Below are 18,796 nucleotides of genomic sequence, written 5' to 3' on the forward strand. Positions count from 1 at the left end.
TTCATGAATGAGCCCTATGGGTGCGACTCTGTCGCTAAACATGATGAGTGAGGAAACTGCGTTGGAAGCACTATCCAATTTTGGATAAAATTGTATTTGGGTTACTGTGGCAAAGTAAATGTCATTGAAGGAACTGTTCTGTTTTGATTAATTTGATTGGATTACAGTCAATGTCGCATAATTCAGTAGTAAAACTAGGACTCATGTGTTATGAATCTAGCTGATATAGACATGTTGTTTGGAAATGTTGTTCCACAGCCTTTATGGGGTTTAATTCGTCATGCAGATCATGCACAACAGTTAGGTGATACCTGGGTTAATATTGCTGCTGCAGATGGCCGACAAGTTGGTGGTGCTAAACCTGAGCCTTTAGTAGCAGAACTCCCTGGTAAAATCGTTACTTACATGAAGACTCTAATGCCTGCGATGCGTGTAAATTGGGTTAAATTGTCTGCATGTAAGCAGAAGAAGGAGGAAACCGTGTCTGATTTCTTCACTAGGTTTGAGGAAACGTTTATCGACCACAGTGGTCAAGACATGAGTACAGAAGGTGGTCAACGGTTGTTCGTTGACAAGTTTGTGCACAATTTGCTCCCCGAATTGTGTAAGAAATTGAAAGATTCCGAGAGATCTTGGGCCGTTTCCTCTTCAGCACAGATATTGGCTACTGCACAGTATTATGAAAATAGAGACAAGGACGAGAAGGATAGAGCAGACAAGAAAACTAAAGAATTGAAGACGAAGGTTCTTTTACAACAAGCGTATCCGCCTCGTAATGGTCAGCGTGATTATCAGCAACCTCAGCAGTTTCAGAGAAACTCGCAACGGTTCGAGTTTTCTCAACCACGTTTTCCTGTAGGCCATAATCAGTGTGCATAAAGTAAAGAAGAGGGTCATTTTAAAAGTAGCTGTCCTGTTTTGTTACAGCGTATGAATGGTGTTCCTAGCGCAAGAGGTCGAGGTGTTCCACAAGCATCTAGAGGTAGAGGACGTGGAGGTTTCCCCCAGAATGCACGTCTCTTTCCTCCTCAAAATTCAATGAATAGTTTTGATCAGCAGAATAACGCGTCTGGTAGGACAACTCAGTACTATGCTGATGACTATTATGCAGAAGGTGAGACTATGGAAGGTGATGATTGCTAGGACAGCCGTAGACAAAGAGAGGGAGTTGTCTCAGTTCCAGTAGATCAGAGTGGACCTTATGTTGAGGTGATTACATCAGGTGTGTCAGAGCCTTTTCTGTTGGATACTGGTGCTACAAAGAGTTCTATTATGCACTCTAAACTCCCTGGCGCACCTTTGTCTGGCGAAATGAATGTTTCTGTAGGTTTTTCTGGCGCCCCGGTTAGGAACCCGATTTCTAGTCCTATGTCTCTGTCTGTTGGACCTTGTGAATTCGAAGCACCCCTTATTCTGACGACGGGTTGTGGTGAGAATTTGTTAGGATTGGATCTGTTAAAAAGATTGTACGCAACATTGTATTGTTCTCCTTCGGGAGTACAGCTCACATTGGGTAAGAAAGTGGTCTCCCCGATGTATTTATCGAAAGATAAACTTCCGGCAGAATTGTTTTCTCTTCCTGATACTATTTGGGCTACTGGTCCTAATGATGTGGGTCTTTTGGAGATACCGCCACATGTTGTGACATTGAAAGCGAATGTTAAAATGCCACGCATTCCCCAATACAAGATCTCTAGTGAAGGTGAAAAGGCATTGCTAGCGATCATTCATGACTTGATTGAAAAAGATGTAATTGAAGAAACAAGAGGTAACGTTTGCAATAGCCCTGTTCTGCCTGTTCTGAAGCGAACTGACTCTTCCCAGCCACCTGTTTACAGGTTTGTGATTGATCTTAGGGAGGTGAATAAAATAGTTGTGCCACAGTTTCCAGTTGTTCCTGATATCACTGCCTTATTAACGATGATTCCAGCTTCTGCCACTTGGTTCTCAGTGATTGACCTGAAAAATGCCTTTTTCAGCATCCCGATTGCTGAGGAGAGTAGGGATATTTTCGGCTTCTGTTTAGGAGGACGAAGCTTCCGGTTCAAACGCGCTCCCCAAGGCTATTGTGAAAGCCCATCAATATATAGTCAGGTGTTAAAAATACAGCTTGATACGATTGTTTTACCTGATGGTGCTGCACTTATTCAGTACATTGACGATTTACTAGTGGCTGCAGATACTGAGGAGATTTGTAGAGAAGCCACCTTGTCGTTGTTGCGTCATTTGTCTGATCTGCATCATAAAGTGTCTCTTTCTAAATTACAGTATTGTCGACAAGAAGTCACCTACTTAGGTCATCTCTTATCGAAGGAGGGAAGGAAACTGACCCCAGAAAGGATTCAGGCAATTGCAAAATTGAGTATGCCAATGACACAGAGAGAAGTGCGTGCTTTCTTGGGTATCACGTCATATTGCAGACAATGGATACCGAATTTTTCTCTGCTGGCCAAACCTTTGGTAGCATTGACTTGTAAAGATACACCGAATCCCCTTCCATGGTCTGAAGATTGTCAGAAAAGCTTTACCGAATTGCGCGATGCATTGTGATCGGCTCCTGGTTTGGGTACTCCCGACTACAGTAAGCCTTTTACGCTTTATGTCCACGAGAGAGAGGGATGCGCGTTGTCAGTGTTGACACAGTCTTTTGGGGACAAGCAACGTCCATGCACATATTTTTCGTCGACTTTGGATCCGGTAGCTAAAGCGCTGCCGAGTTGCTTGAGAGCCACAGCGGCAGCAGCTGTTTCTATTCGACAATCTGCTGGTTTAGTGGTGAATAATATGTTGATTGTAATGGTTCCACATGCAGTAGACACTTTGTTAAACAGGACCAAGACACAGCATTTAACTAGTGCTCGATTGTCAGGTTACGAGTTGACACTTTTAGCGAGTCATGTACACATAAAGAGATGCAACACGTTGAATCCAGCTACGTTGTTGCCAATTGTAGCAGAAACAGATGTTTCTGAACAGCATGATTGCTTTCTTAAGACAGAGGAAGAAACGAAAGGGAGAGTAGATCTCAAGGACACTCCTCTTGAGAAGAGTGATGGTACCTTATGGGTGGATGGTTCATGCTTCAAGCTTCCGAATGGTGATACAACTGCGGCATATGCTGTTACGACTTTGCATACGATTGTTGAAGCTGCACGCATCCCACATAATTCAGCTCAAGCAGCAGAGTTGATTGCACTTACAAGAGCGTGTGTGTTATCAAAAGGAATGAAAGTGACCATATATACTGACAGCCAGTATGCATTTGGTGTGGCTCATAGTTTTGGACGATTGTGGAAGGAACGTGGGTTTTTGACTTTGCATGGAGCCAAAATACAGCATGGTCAGTTGGTGAATGAGCTTCTTGAGTCACTTACTTTGCCGTTGCAAGTTGCGATTGTGAAATGCAGTGCACATAAGAAGGTTACTGATGATGTTGGTCGTGGCAATGCATTTCTGATAAAGTCGCGAAAGAAACAGCAAGGGATGTGATGAGTCGAATGTATGTTGCAGGCCCTGCGAGATGGGTTGGTGACATTGGAATGTGTGAAGATACGATAGAGAGTGTGAAGTCTATTCAAGCTGAAGCTACAGAGAAAGAGTTGAGTGTGTGGAGAGAGAGTACGGGTAAATTGGATGCAAATGGTTGTTGGGTTGAATTGTCAGAACATCAGCGATGGTTGTTACCCGATGCATACGTGCTTGCAGTGGTTACAATGGCGCATGGAATGGCTCACATCAGTGTGAAAGGGATCTGTAAGTTGTTGGCTCCAGTATGGCAAAATGCTGGAATTCCTAAGTGTGCAGAGAATGTGGTCAAGAATTGAATGGTTTGTCTGAAATACAATCCTGGTAGGGGAACTCCAACTCCAGCTGGTCATTTTGCACCTCCAACGTATCCGTTCGAGGTTTTGCAGCTAGATTTCATCCACATGGAGAGGTGCAACAACTTGAAATACGTACTCGTTGTTGTTTGTGCCTTTTCGAGATGGGTAGAAGCATATTCCCTGAAAGACAATACTGCCCTATCCACAGCTAAAGCCCTTGTCAAAGAATTTTTCCCTAGGTTCGGCTTACCGAGAATGGTCTGGAGTGATAATGGGAGTGAATTTGTGGGTCAAGTGATGAAGAGAGTATGTGAAGGGCTAGGCATACGCCAAAAGTTTCACACTGCAAATCACCCCCAATCAGCTGGACTAGTAGAGTGCTACAATGGCACGTTAAAACTGAAATTGGCCAAGATACAAGCGAGCTCTGGTCTTAAATGGCCTGATGCTTTGCCATAGCACTTCTATCTACAAGAATGACTGTGCACTCACGAGTGGGACTTAGTCCGTACGAAATTGTGTTTGGCCGACCGGCCAACATATGGGGAGTGCCTAGACCGACAAAATTCAGTGAGATCGAACACCCTGCACTACTTGATTACTTGTATGATTTGACGGCTAAATTGCGTGTTTTACACCAACAGGTTCACGATACTCTGCCTCAGGACTCTGAAGATCCAGGGTACGCTATTGATCCTGGTTCGTGGGTGCTGGTCAAAAACTTCCAGCGGACAAAGAATGATCAGCCCCGTTGTACCGGCCCCCACCTAGTCCTTTTGTCAACGAGATCAGCCGTGCGAGTGGAAGGGAAGAAGAACTGGATCCACGGCGTACATTGTAAGAGGGTCCCTTTGCCTCTGCCGTACGACTGGTGGGTCCAGGAGGGTATTGCTGACTCTGAGACTGAGACTGTGCCTCGTTTTCTGCCTTTCAGAGATGCACGTGTAAAAGGAACAAATTCTGAACGTGAAAGTGACAATCTTTTGCAGGAAGCTGTGCCACCCTCAATTCGATTGGACACTACCGAGCCCGAACTTTTGTTCCAAGACCAGACATTATCTGGAAAAAGTCGTTATAATCTGAGGCCGAGAACTATGGACAAATAAAGATTTTTCTTTACTATTTTTGAAAAGTGCAGCTCTCTCATCTGAGAAACTTTTTTATCTTTGTTTTTCGAACCACCGTCCGGGTTCAGCTGTAGGGTCGCCGGCGACAAGTCTTTGGAGTGCAAGCCGAAGACACAAGGTTGACGGTTCTGGTTGGTTCTTGGGCGTTTCCCTTGGACTGACAGGCGCATTCCTTAGCACGGAACACCCTACATCCGCGAGCAGCAAGGTTAGAGGATGGAGTTTTTCAAGATGGAGAGACCTGCCAAAGAGATGAACTTTAAAGCCAAAATATGTATAAGGATGACCAGAAAACGCTTTTTGATATTATGCATTTTCATGTTGTTTAGTGTAATGATGTTTTTAATAGGATATGTTTTATTCTCTTTTCGAGTGACATTTGCACCCACTGCACAGCCCATGCCTCCTTCTACTGTTTCCTCGCATTCTTTTCACCCTTTTCCTGAACATGAACCCGTTAGGAGATTAGAGTTTATCAATAACTCCTTCGTTCAGCTTTTGCACCAACACCAATTAGTAGTGAACACGACTAACTGTTGGGTGTGTGGTCTTATGCCTCATACTGCTGATAAAGGTATCCCGTATCTGGTCCTGCCATTCAGCTACAATGGTTCTGTGTGGGCATACAGAACGATGTTCATCTATGCTCATGAAGTCCACCCCCTACGCTCTGTAAAAGATAATCCAAAGAATAGTGCTCTAGTTAAGGGTATAGTAGATATGATTAGAGAAGTTACTTCCTATGAGACTATCCCGAGAGATGAGACACTGGCGTATATTGGATGGAACGTGACCGGATATGGAGTTACTCTGAGTGAAAACCAGCGAGCAAAGAAATCCTCCCCGATTTGGATTGTACCCCATCAGGGTCACCTATGTCTGCAAGGTAATGGCGAGAATCCCAGAGCTCAGTTAGGGAAGAGTATCTGCACTGAGACATATGTTTTTGCATCTCAGACTTCCCCTTCGTTCCGAGCAGCAAGGGGTACTTATTTCATCTGTCATGATAGAGCCTATACATGGTTGCCCCCTGACTTCTCGGGCACATGTTTTGTTTTGTTCCGTTCCTGGTGCCTCCCACCTACACAGCTGCGGCAGATTACCGCAAGACAAGGGTTAGAGGTGTCTTCAGCAAGGAAGATACTGCAGGACAAGAATTGGGAGATTTCGTGAAGGGTTTTCTGCCATTTTGGGGACCCATGGTTAACAGCAGGAACATAAGGCAATTGACAAGGGTGGTCGAATCCACCATAATTGAAACTGCCGGTGCCCTTAGTAACTTGACTGCTGAGCTCCAGTCGGATCGTCTTATGACTCTTCAGAACAGAGTTGCGTTAGAGTCTAGGATACCTGTTACTGGCTGCAGCCAAAAAATTTGATCTTTGAAGTCACCAAGAAGTCTCTGCGTTTCTGTAGTCTGAGACAGGAGAACTCGAAGTCTTTGGGTGTGTTCCCTGGCACCGCTGGGTTCTTAAAAACCCAGTACTTCACCTGGTGATGCTGCTAAGTACATTGGCATGGAATGTTCACTGTGCTGCCAAAGGAAAAAGAAACCTGTAAATATTGTTTGCACAGGGAATTTATTTGAAGTTGTGTTGTGCTGTTTAATATGCTAAATTGTCAGGCAGTAGAATGAATGTGGTGACTACTCTGACAATTTCACCATTTCTCTCTGAGATTGCTTCAGTAATAGCTTGGTCTGGTCAGCCATGCTGCGGCCCTGAGTTGCATAGAATGTAGTGTCAGATGTTATCAACTTTATGGAGCCTTAAGGTTTTTTCATCGGATGTAGTGGGGTGCCTGAAAAGCTGTAAGTCCTCGGAATGTTTGTCTGCCTCCTGGTTTGGGTGGGTTCAGGGCAGACATTGACGTTCCTCTATAAGATGATGTCCCTCATCTTTTTAAAAAAAACGAAGTAAGAATTGTTAGAGCTCGAGGCAAAATATAAGTTTGCTGCTGGAGCGCGCCTCATCCAGTAAACAAGGAAGTTTTTTAGGTCGAGCGTAGCGAAGGGACCTCTAGTATACTTTAGTATACTTTGTAAATGGGACAGGGGAGGTGCACGCGCTTTCCGTCTCGGATGTCGGATTTGACCTCGTGAGCGCGCATGTGTGCGAGCGCGACTCTGCCATGCGCTTTGGAAAATGAAACCTAAGAGCCGCGCGATGTGAGCTGTCTACGGTAGAAGCTCACGCGCGCGGCTCTTAGGTTTCGTTTTGACTTTTTATCTGACCACTTAAAGCCCTGCTGTCTGTGCTTCTGTTCAGCGCCTTGACCCTACGCGACATGTATATGGCCAAAGAAAATGTGGTCACGCCAGAAAGAGAGGAACCGCGCGAGCTACGGAGGCAGCCTGCCGTGCCTCTCTACACCGGGCCCGTGCTGCGTTTTCAATACTGGTGAGAGCTGATGGCGGCTGGGCATGGGTGGGTAGCCGACAAGAATGCATGCATACAGGCTGCCATAATCTTAAATTATCCGTGCTACGCGAAATCAATAGAGTAGAGAGCGACTTTTCACGACATTCAGCACCCGACACACTCAGTCCTCATTTAAGCCGGCCTGTGCTACGCGAAACCAGAGAGTTGTGAGAGACTTTTAACTACATTCTGCGCCTGTCACACTTAATCCTCATTGCCGTTTTTGCAGGCACATGTTCACACATGGCAAATGCTAGCTACCGCTCCCTATTTTGGAACAATACTTTGTCTTGGCTGGTGGTCGTTTTTATTTTTTTATAGAATTTTTTTTTTAATAGATTTAATCATATACTTACAGTAAACATCAGCGAACAAATAAAAGCCCAAAGACTGCTCTACAGAGTCTATTTCGTGAGCTAAGAGCATTGACCACAAACCAGTAGACGACTTACTCAGTGTCTTCTACATAGAGACAACTCATTGCCATTGTTATTTGTAATATCAATACATCTAAGTCATGTAAATACAAAACATATTGCATTACAAATGCTATAGGTATCACATTTGCGAAAGTTATAACTATTGGCATTGTAAATGACAAAGCTATTAATTTAGCTATTTAAAAAAAAAAAACATAAATAAAAACTTTGCCATTTACAATACCAATAGCTCAAACTTTCCTAATGCGAGACCTATTGCATTGCAAATGCTTGTCTGAGGAGTTCTTGCACCCTGGCACCACTGCCTGGCAGCGCCTGTAGTCTGCGTCCCTCGCCACGTGCGCGCGCTGTCCTTGTTCTGTCCGTTCTGAATGTTCCTCGGGTTCTGCAGGAAGTCTGCAGTCTGTGGCTTCTGTCCAAAAAGAGAGGAGTCTGTACTCTGTGTGCTCCTCTCTGGCACTGGGCTCAGAGGCTAAACAAGGGCACAAATTAAAATAAAGATGACTGGCAATCTCCTCCCCATCCCTTTTCTCCAACCCCCCACCCTCCTTCCTTTCACCATTCTTCTCCTCGTCTTTGTCCTTGCCTCGCCCTCCTCTAACCCACTGCTCCCGTGTTCGCTTGTCCTTCATTCTGTCCGTATTTCTTCCAATTATTCTGCCTCTTTTTGGCCCATACTTCTTTTCGCACTCTCTTTCCTTCCTCTAATCTCCTCCCCTATCCTCGTTTCCAGCTCCCTTGCTCCTCCTCCTCTCCCTCGTTTCCCCTCCCCTGTTCCTCGCCTTCCTTTCCTTCCTCGCTCCTGGTGCCTCGCCCACCGCCCGGTCTCTCCTCCCTTCATCCCTCGGCTCCGCTATCCCCCTCCTATGAGTCCTCTCCTCCCTATATGTCTCTTCCCTCCTCCCTTCTCCTCTTCTCCTGCCCTCCCTCTCTTTCCTACCTCTCTCGGAAGCTCCCCCTTCTCCTCCGGGCTCTTCCAGAGCCTTCCAGCCGGGCCCGGGGTGATATTTAGGGAGCGCGGCGGCCCATGGAGCACCCTCAGCCAAGGAGGATGCGGAGCCCACTGCAAGTCCCCGGGGGAGAGCCCCTGCCCCCCGGCTGGGAGATCAAGCTGGACCCTCACACTGGATGGCCCTTCTTCGTGGATCACAACAACCGGACGACCACCTGGAGCGACCCTCGCGGGGAGCCGTCCAAGGTAATGGAGGGGGGAGGCGGTACCAGGGGCACGGGTGGGTACTACCACGGAAACATGCCAGGGCAGGGGGCAAAAAAGAAGACAGGTGGACTTCCACTGGCCGCCTGCAGTGTGGTGAAGGGAAGCGAGGCTCCCGGGCCGAAGGGGGTCCACCCTACCCCCTAGCAGCCACAGTGAGGGCCCATGGCGGAGCCGCTGGAGGCTACGACCATTGCTGGTCAGACAGCTGGATCCAGGCTCCGACTGCAGCAGTCTGTGCCCACTTTAGAAGCGCAGCATTTTGGGAAATACTTCCGATATTTTACAGTAAATAGAGTCAGACACGTGTGGAACTTCGGGGGCCGCTGGCAGGTGTAGCCCCCGGAGCAGTATTCGTGACTGAGCCCGTACTCCCCTCGCGGTGCTCCCTAATACTGCGTCACGGGCCGTTACCTCAGGGCCCTCTTGGCCGTGCCGCGACCCACCCCCTGCCTGTGCCCCTCGCAGGCGCTGCCCTCGCCCCCAGCGCTCTCGGTGTCCGTCCAGGCTCTGTACAGGGTGCCCCCTCTCTCGTGTCCGGACAGACGGCTTCGTCTCAAGTTCTGGACTGCGCGGCTCCACGCTGAGAGCAGGGACGGCTGCTGTGCCTTCTGATAGCTCGGACTAGATTTGGTTTATCCCAGAGACACTTAGTGAGCGCTAATATTCGAATAAGAAGAATTAGGTGACATTTCGCGCTCGAGTCTCTCCCTCGGGTTTCCCCTTGGCTTCTCTAGGTCTCTTACTGTCACACTCACAGCTGATTTTTCAGGCTATGGTAAACTATGTATGCCCCTTGAGGAGAAGGGCCATTGGCGGCTATTTTAGGCTCTGTGTATTTGTGTAGGTGCCAGCAGTGTCCAAGGAGGGTCACAATTCGTTTGGGTCCATCACTTGGGACATGTCTGGCTACCAACTGGGAATTGTGCGTGGCTGACGGACGAGTGTCCCCTGTGGGGCCCTGGGGGGTTCTGGCTGTCCTGTTCTGGAGGGGTTAAAAGGAGGCGGAGCCTGAGGTTTCCAACTGTCCTGTATGGAAGATGTGTCTGGATGCCACTGTACATGTGGGATTTTGCTTGGCTTGAAAGGGGGTGGCTGTCTGAGAAGGGGGGGGGGGGGCATGGCCCTCCTATATTTCAAACTTAAGATGCGATAAGAAGGTTATCTTGGATTGAAGGTGGGAGTCTAATCTCAGCTAATTTTTTGACCCACTGCACTGTACAGTTTTAGGTAGAGTATTTAGGTGTGTTTAATGTTTTGGGAGGGGCCAGTCAGCGCAAGCACATACCAGAAAGGATTCATGTTATGGGGGCTGCGTGGGTAGACACCTGGGCTTTGCAAAGGTAGAGCAAAATGGGGCACTCTTTCTAGGACGGAAGGTGGGGCAAGCGGAGCTGGCACTGAACTTGCGTGTTGGGACTCCTGTCTCCAGATGAACCCATCACCGCACACCGGTTAATAGCCCCCCCGTCCGACTCCGACACAAGACTGCCTGCGTATGATGAGTGAGTGTTTTGTTCCTGCTACCAAGAAAGCTTGTGACCTCTCTCCTCAGGTATTGATGAGCTAACAGGATACACCAAGATCACACCCCAAGTGTGTAAAAATATTACATTGTACGTCGTTACAGATGAGTGTGTACCAAGGGATCCGCACGTAACCCACGAGTCATGGGTTACTCACTAACTTCAGCACTAGCTAGGCGTGCCCGAAGTTGCCAGACTGCCCGGAAGCACAACAAAATGCCAAGTTGCTGTATAAAAACCATGAAATGATCAGCCATAAAGCAGACAAACAGCACTGGGTACCATCAAGGCTTGTAAACAGAAAGATGATTGTGCTTGTGCTCACAAGTAACTGGAGCAGCTGAACGTGTGCGGTGCTGTGCTGAGTGGGTGTGGGAGAAGGGCTGGTGGTTGGCAGAGTACACTGTGGTCTGCAAATGTCTCTGTCCCTTTGGAACAAGGATTGACTCCAGCCTTAAAATAGAACATTGTCATATTTTCTTTAATGCGCTCTGCATCTGAATGGGAAAACATTGTGCTACTGCTAGAGAGAGACAAAGCAAAAGCAATACTCACTGTACTTGGTTAGTGCAGCGAAGGGGGCTTAGAAATGCACATTTCCCCATAATACGAGGCTTATAAAGGTGACAACTAAAAACTGGATATGTTTCAAGTAAAGTGACAGAAAAGGGGTGGATAGAACATTGGATGGAACATAATGTAGTGTGTCATCAGAGACCTCCTAATGTGTTGCTACTGCAGTTGGGAAATAATTCCAGCGAAATATGTGACTGCTGTACACAAAGTGAATACCCCTGAAATTATTCTCCCGGACTGGTATTTCCCTGGCACCAAGAAAACACACTAATGAGGCTATATGACTGAATATTAATGTGGAAGAAGCTGAAACTCTTACTGGGGATACTGAAGGATTCATTCAACACCGGCAAGCACAGAAGACATAAACAAATGTTGTTGAAGTAACATTGTCAGCATAGTCCACAACCCTTGAACCAGCCCTGCTTTTTAACCCATTCATTTCAAACCTGGGCTTTCTCCCTAATCAGATATGCCCCACAGTCTGTAATTCTGAAATTCACCTTTATTTATTTAGTGTTTGGAGTATAGCACAAAGCCTCTTGGCGAGTCATAGCTCAGTAGTTCTCCCAGAGTAGGTACATTGTAAGCAGGGAGGCATTAAGAGCCCGGCAGGGAGGATCCTAGACCAGTGTCCTACAGAGGCAATCCCTGCTTGCATGGAGTATACTTGTAGGCAGCCTGGCTAGTGCAGTTTTCAAGCATGTACTAATGTGCATGTGGTTCTGGTTTGCATTCAGTGCTCTGCACAATCTGGGCCTCTGGGCTCGCAGGGTCTGCCTTTCTGTTTTATCCATTTGAAGCTTTGCTGCATGATCAGGTGTATGGTGAGTGGATGCAGTTTCCTGTTATACTCATAATTGGTGCTAGCTTCTGCAGTTAGCCTTTGCCCAAGTAGGCCTCGTAACTTTGCATTTGATCCTTGCAAACAGTGTGAGCCAAAGGGCAGTTTCAGGGTTGATTTTATGAGGTCACACTTTCTCTGGTTCACTTACATTTTACCTGCTCGGGTTCTAAGTAACTGTAGCCCGTCAAAGCCATTCACAGTGAGCCCAGAGTAAATTATTTGGCAGTCGTCTGAATGGGCCATATCTGAGGAAGGGTATTTTCCAGAGTAGAGAAACCTGCAAGTTGACAACGAACTCCTTTGTAGCAGCTGAGACAGTATGACATGCTGTCTGGCTTTTAGTGTCAACAGTGCGATATTACAGAACTGGAGCCACTGATGGGCCAGCAAAGCGTAAAACAGCATTTAAGACAGGTCTGTAGTCGCTGTCTCTTAATGCACTGAAGCTAAAAAGAGAGACCACCATTCAGCCTCAAAATAGCTAAAATGTACTTTTCCAAACTATGTTCCAGGTTTAATTTAGTCGAAGGTTTTTAAAAGCAACGAAGGGACCGGTACCACTAGCTGAACCCTATTAATGCCCCAGGCCTGGCCTTCTTGAATAGTATTGTGCTGACAGAGCAGCCTCCATATCACAGGTGCAGCACACGCATGAAAATGACGCTTGTTCATAGCTATATACAGTCCAGGTCGGGCTGGCCTATAGGGCAATCAGGCTGTACTCGATGGGCTGGTCTCACAGACCAGTGTTTGGGCTGGTTTTGAACAGATTGTGGGTCTGTTTATCGTCTGCTAGGCCTGTTTTTACAGTTGATTTCCTTGATATCACCACAAACATTGCCTGCAGCAGTGCTTAATTTGAGCCGGTGCTTTCCAGTGCTCCCCACCTGCACATAATTGTCAACACCGGGAATTATGAAAGCCAGCCACATGGTGGCACTTTTTGTTTCATTTTGTGATGAACACAACAGCAATTGTTTAATGGTTCTTTTACATTAAAAATCATTAATCACTGCCACCCAAAGCTATAAAAATAGCTTGGGTGGCAGATATTAGTAATTTTTAGCGTATAAAGAGTCTGTATTGTCATTAGTAGAGACATGGATGGTGCAAGCTGCACTTGTTTCCTGGCAATGGTCCTGGCACTTGTTTCTTTACAAATTATGTAATAGCATGCAGCAAAATACTGATACAGGTTTCCCTGCAAGTTCAAAACTGGCCTGGTTTGCAAATGTGCACCACCTTGTTTTTTAGCTATCTGTTTCGAAACGGGGTCACTTTTATTTTGGTGCCCGGACCTATTTTTGTTTTTGCCCCAGTCCGACCCTGGCACTATATGACATGCTTTGGTTTTTGGTGGCTCTGTAAAGCAGGGACAGGCTCCCCTGCAGTCAGAGTAACAACTGCAGTCAGCCAGCCCTTGTCGTGTTGAGCCAGGCGCCCACATGAACCGGAACATGCTGTTAATTCACCTTTGGGTGCTGATCAGACCATGTGCAAAACAAACACCCACTTCCTGTCATCCCAGAGAAAGGAAGCGGCTGTTCAGCAGGTGTGGGTGGCTGTTTGTGGAAGCATCCATTGTCAGGCTAGGGAGGAGAATAGAGGTAGGCTGTCTCTAAAGAAGTGCATGTCAGGGGTGGTGCCAATGAATGGATAATATTTGGTAGAACTGAGAAAGTATCAGCTTCACGTCACTGGCGAACAGGTGGGCTGTTGTAATGCTTGTCAGACGAGAGGCAGCTGCGAGGAAGGTATCTTCAGGCTGGTTTAAGGGAGGCTTTGGCAAAGTCGGCCCTGGTAACAACAATTTTCAATGAAAGAGTTTCAGTTCACGAGGAAAGTTGTTCCTATTAAAATTGATGACGGCTGATTGATGCCAAGCAGGATGTGACGTGGCAGTCTGCAGTCATGCGTCCTGGGAGAAAGTCGCTGAAGAGAGGCTTGAGTAAAGCACAGAAAATGTCAGGAGGATTGGATATTTCAAAAAATGAAATGCTCTGGGACGAAAATATTCTCACCAAACATAAGGGCAAAAAGGAGCTGCATAATTTTAAGTAGCATATTTAAAGAATCAAAGAAAGCTAAGCCATAGTAAAGGAAAGAAAATACACCTGAAATGCCAGCACCTCGTACACCACCTACTACGATATTCAGTAAACTGTCGCAATATGTCATTCTATATTGAGCCTGATCAAAGCACCCCTGTCTCTTGTTAATAAAAGAAAATTGAAGGAAACACCCCTTGAGAAAGCAGCCACTGAAGTCATTCACCTCTAGTTTTCTCGTGAAGGCGTAGGGGTTCAGGACCCCCAGCGACTGATTATAAAATCCAAGATCCCCTCAATGATAAATATCAATTAAATGGTGTTATTGTGCTTGCAACAAAAGCAGCCACCCCGCTAACAAATCTTTAGTCACACTAAATGGAAAAGCGCGTTTTGAGCAAGTATGGACCCTAGACCCGAGAAAGGTTAGAAAGTAACTGTGGCCGAGTGGGACCCTGTCGGGCAGCATACCTGTCGATTGTGGAAGATGAAACCTCCTTGATATTCAAAGGGCAAGCCGGGCACTCAGTTTTAAAATGATCCCAGGATTCACTGGCCTAAAAAGTGGCTAGAGCAGAATTTGAACCAAGAGACATTGGGAAGTCACTGAAGTTACAGCAGCATACTACTTTCACGCCCCTACCCGGTGACAACTATAAAAAGAGACGTAATATTATTGAAATATCTGAATGAGGGATCGTGCGAATCCCAGGCTTTATATTCTGGCGTCAGGTGCCTGTAATTCTTCGCCCCTCGCTGACTAGGTCTAGGTATTCTGGTAATAGCTTACAAACTCTTTGACGTTGTGTATTCTACATATGCTGTATATACACTGGAAATTACTTGTCTGTTGCGTGAATACTGGTCTGTTTCTAACTGATCACTGAACTTTCTCCCTCCCTTTCCCCGGGTGCTTTTTGTATGGCTTTTTATTTCTAGTGCTCTGTCATTATTATTCCTACATGTTTTTACCTTGGAAAACGTATTCATATTTTCAGGATACCTATTTGTATATGTTTGTATAATGCTCTGAGACTTTAGAGTCTTGGTTCATGCTTAAGAAAACTCAGAATAAATGTATAAATACATCTATAAAATCTTGGGGTAAAAGTCTATCTGGGCTTTCTTTGAATTTAGGTATATGACAAATCTTTTTATGCTCATCAGTACTTATGTCCATTGAGAGAGCTGCACACCAGGCAGTGCCCGTCATATTTATCTAGAAGATGCAAAGGAATGTTTTTTACTCTTCTTCGCCCAGGCGATCTTCCACAAGTTATTCTAGAATTCACTTAATAAATTGACTTCAGAAGAAGGAATATAAATCATTTTTATAACAATTCTGAACATTTCATCCACCATCATGTTGGAATGAAATGTTGGCAGCTGTTATGTCCAAATATATCGGGAAATATTGGTAATTAGTGCAACATTGGTTAGGTAGAAAAGTTTCAATTGTATGTATGGTTTCAGAAAAAATATTCTGGATAATTCATATGGAATAATGGTATAGCAATAGATATTCAGAGCCACTAATCGTGCAGTATATTTGTGATGAAGAGACATTGTCCATATTTTCAGAAATTTACGTGAACATAATTTCTTAAACTAATTGATCACATGCTGCTGGGCCTGATAATCTTGTTCTCTGCTTCTCAAAATTAGACTGATCAGGAGGAACTAATTTCAGTGGAGCAAGCAAGCAAGTTTTAAGAGTTTTAATGAAGGGCATCAAAAACCAAAAATTGTTTTAACCCGTGGTGTTTGGTTTAGAGGTCAATAGAAGCAATGAGAATCTTAATCTGTTGTTTAGTTGACTTCCAAGCAGGGGCGTGGCTCCGGGCGGGGGGGGCACGGTGGGCAGGGGTGTTTGGGGTTTACACCCTTCTAAAAATGTATTCTGTAGTAAATAGTTGGGTACAACTGCTTTCATTCGGATAATGTGAAGTGTGTGTCAGAGTTTACCTGAGATTTTTACATGGGCATTCTGACAACAACATACTCTCTTCTATGGATTGAAGGCCTTCAAAATGTTGATTAGTTTGAAACATATTCTGTTCAAGTACACCTAACAATCTGCACTCCTCTCTCTTTGCACTATCCCTTAAGCCCCCCTCATGTCTTGCTTCTCCTTTGTGTTTTAACAATGTCCAGGTGTGATTGTTGGGAAATCGGAAGCTCACACCCCCCAATCATACTGACCAAGCTACCCCCATGCTTCCAAGATGCCTTGAATTCTGCCTGTTGTGAGTTGTTATGGGAGAAATTAAGACAAAGGAAAATCCCTTTGATGTTATTATTACTTTATAAGAACTTCACAGGAATTACTGGGTAAAAGTTGCGACTGATCTGGAGTATTGTGTCCATGTACATTCTCGCAAACAATGGATTACGACAAGGGTGCATACACGCCTCTACGTTATTTCCTGTACTTTTGGGCAGACTTATCGCATACCTTATCACAAACATCTTCTTATTCCTTAAAGATAGGAAGTGCCTGTGTACCATGTCTTCTGTATGCAGACATTTTAGTAATAATGAATGTCACTTGGATAGGGTTAATAAGGAAATTAGATGCAATTAATAAACATGGTGAAAAGAATAAGCCAATATAGAGATTCAGAAGTCTCGATCTTTATCAAGAGTTGTTGGATAGTCGGCCATAAGAAATTTAGAAATGATTTTGGTGGGCCATCTTTAACCCCAGTATTGAGTGCCTTCAAAGTAAGACTGCAACCCTAGATTTAATCTGGTGCTAACATTTTAAGCCTCAGTTGAAAACTTTTGTGGGATAGAATGAAAGGTAAATGTTAGAAATATTTGTTAGGTTTACATAGGTTGACAATGGTCTAAGAAACAAAGAAAACGGCCTGGAAGTGTACTAAAGTTTAATAAATCCTACGTTTTAAGCTTCTGAAGACCATTTGAAATATAACCAAACTACATCTGCATGAAATAGTATGTAATAAACTTAATTGGGCTGAGAAGTAAGTAAGCAATTTGACGTCATTGGGAGTTATGTCAACTTTAACCCTCATGATCTGGCTGCCCCACGTGGATCGAGGATTGCATGTATCGTTATATTACCTTTTTCACTATTCCGGAGATGAGACATGCTATTTTGTAAAGCTAGAATTGGTATTTTATGTACATGCTGAGACCAGGCAGTTAATAAAAGGAAATGAGGGGCTCTGCTGTTGTATGTTAGGTCTAAAATTAAGTATGGTATAGATTTGTGGTTGGAAGCTGAGAGATGTTTATAAGATAGGCCCTTTTTAGATGTGACACGCAAAAAATGTACTACTATGTTTTGTTAAAATGTCTTCTGTAGCACTCTTGCAACCTCAAGGTTGCTAGCTCTGCTAAGATCAAATAACATATCAAGGATATTATTCAGACGTCAATTACTGAAAATAAGTGCTTTTCAACATGATCTCGTCCTTCAGGTGGAATATATCGAACGAATAACATTTTAAGTTTGGCCTATTCCATGCATGGCATAACATTTTAACTCAGTTGTCTAATTCCTACCAGCCAATAGAGTGTTTGATGGGCTGGACTTCTGTGCTCGGCCGTTTACCTTACAGCAGATTGCATTCTGATACTCTTTGCGCCCGCTGGAGCCAAAAAGGATAGTGCTGGTGAAGACCATTGTAAATTTTGTTTGCATACTCTGGTTTAATATATTTCAAAGTACCTGTAACTACTCCTCTACAAACTACGTTTGGCTAACCTTGTAACAGAAATGCTAATGTATCTGCTTATAAAATTAATAAAATACTTAGAAATAAAAAAAAGAACTGGAGCTGTTACTCTGAGGTTCTTTGTGGAAATGTCAGTTATAGAAATAGTCATCATAAGGATAAAGTTACTTAAGACTCCGTGTAAACAAGGACGCAATGCTCCAGCCCTGGTACAGTTCTTTTTTTTTTTTTAACAATTTATTGTTTTCAGGTGTGTTTAATTTGATCAACTGAGTGAATTAGGGAAACAATTAAATAGTCAAACGAAAACCCTAGACTGGAGCACCAGGTCATAGGAGGTATGAGTCATCTGATGAGCTTGCATAGGAAATTACCAGTTTTATCAATCATTGAAATTGTGTGTTACCTCGACAATTGATTTTAGAGGAGCACACCAGGATTTCAGTACACGATGAGCTGGCCAGGTGTAAGGCCCATGCTGGAGGCCATAGATCGGTATACTGGTGTACCACCAACACCTCCATTTTAGCAGAATTTAAATGTACTGTTCTGCATCCAGTGGTTGGTTCTCATTGCCTACTAATGGCTCAAGTAAGGTCACAAGCATGCATTACAAACCGAGTAGAGAGTACTAAGTCCTGCAAACTCTCTAGAGCAACTCTTCGGAGCAACTAAACCTGCGATGATCTGAACGGGGCTTTTTCTTCTGCGGATGGGAACAACCACATACTGACCGGGGAAGGGTTTATCAATAGGAAAAGTATTTTTGTAAATTGGGATCAGAATCATAGTGAGATAAAGTGAGTTGCTAAGATCACGTAGTGTTGTCAGATGGGAAAGGAGCATTTCAACCAAATACCCCTTGATCCACCTACAACACATCTGAGGGGTGGGGTGAGCGGTGAGTGAGTGCCTGGCCACTCCAGTGTAAGATCCAGCAATTTTGTGGGTCCTCGCCATGCTTTTGGCAGCTACACTGGGTCTGTTTATGAGCACTTGCTTGTTTAAGAAGATAGGGTTCTGTGTTTTTTTTAGTTTGTGATTTGATAAAGTCTACACAGTTTGGCA

The 18,796-nt window shown here is 44.8% G+C and overlaps 1 protein-coding gene across 1 annotated transcript in view; it reads left to right on the forward strand.

Annotated features, from left to right (window-relative positions):
- Positions 1-8,591: 8,591 nt before the first annotated feature.
- Positions 8,592-18,796, forward strand: part of BAG3 (BAG cochaperone 3) — an 80,578-nt gene continuing 70,373 nt past the window's right edge. The window contains exon 1 of the mRNA XM_078643923.1: positions 8,592-9,009. Within this exon, the coding sequence (XP_078500049.1) occupies positions 8,839-9,009 (171 nt within the window). The 5' untranslated portion in view covers positions 8,592-8,838. The remainder of the gene's footprint in view (positions 9,010-18,796) is intronic.

The sequence above is a fragment of the Lissotriton helveticus genome, chromosome 5_1 (genome assembly GCF_964261635.1).
Source record: "Lissotriton helveticus chromosome 5_1, aLisHel1.1, whole genome shotgun sequence".
Classification (NCBI taxonomy): Eukaryota; Metazoa; Chordata; class Amphibia; order Caudata; family Salamandridae; genus Lissotriton; species Lissotriton helveticus.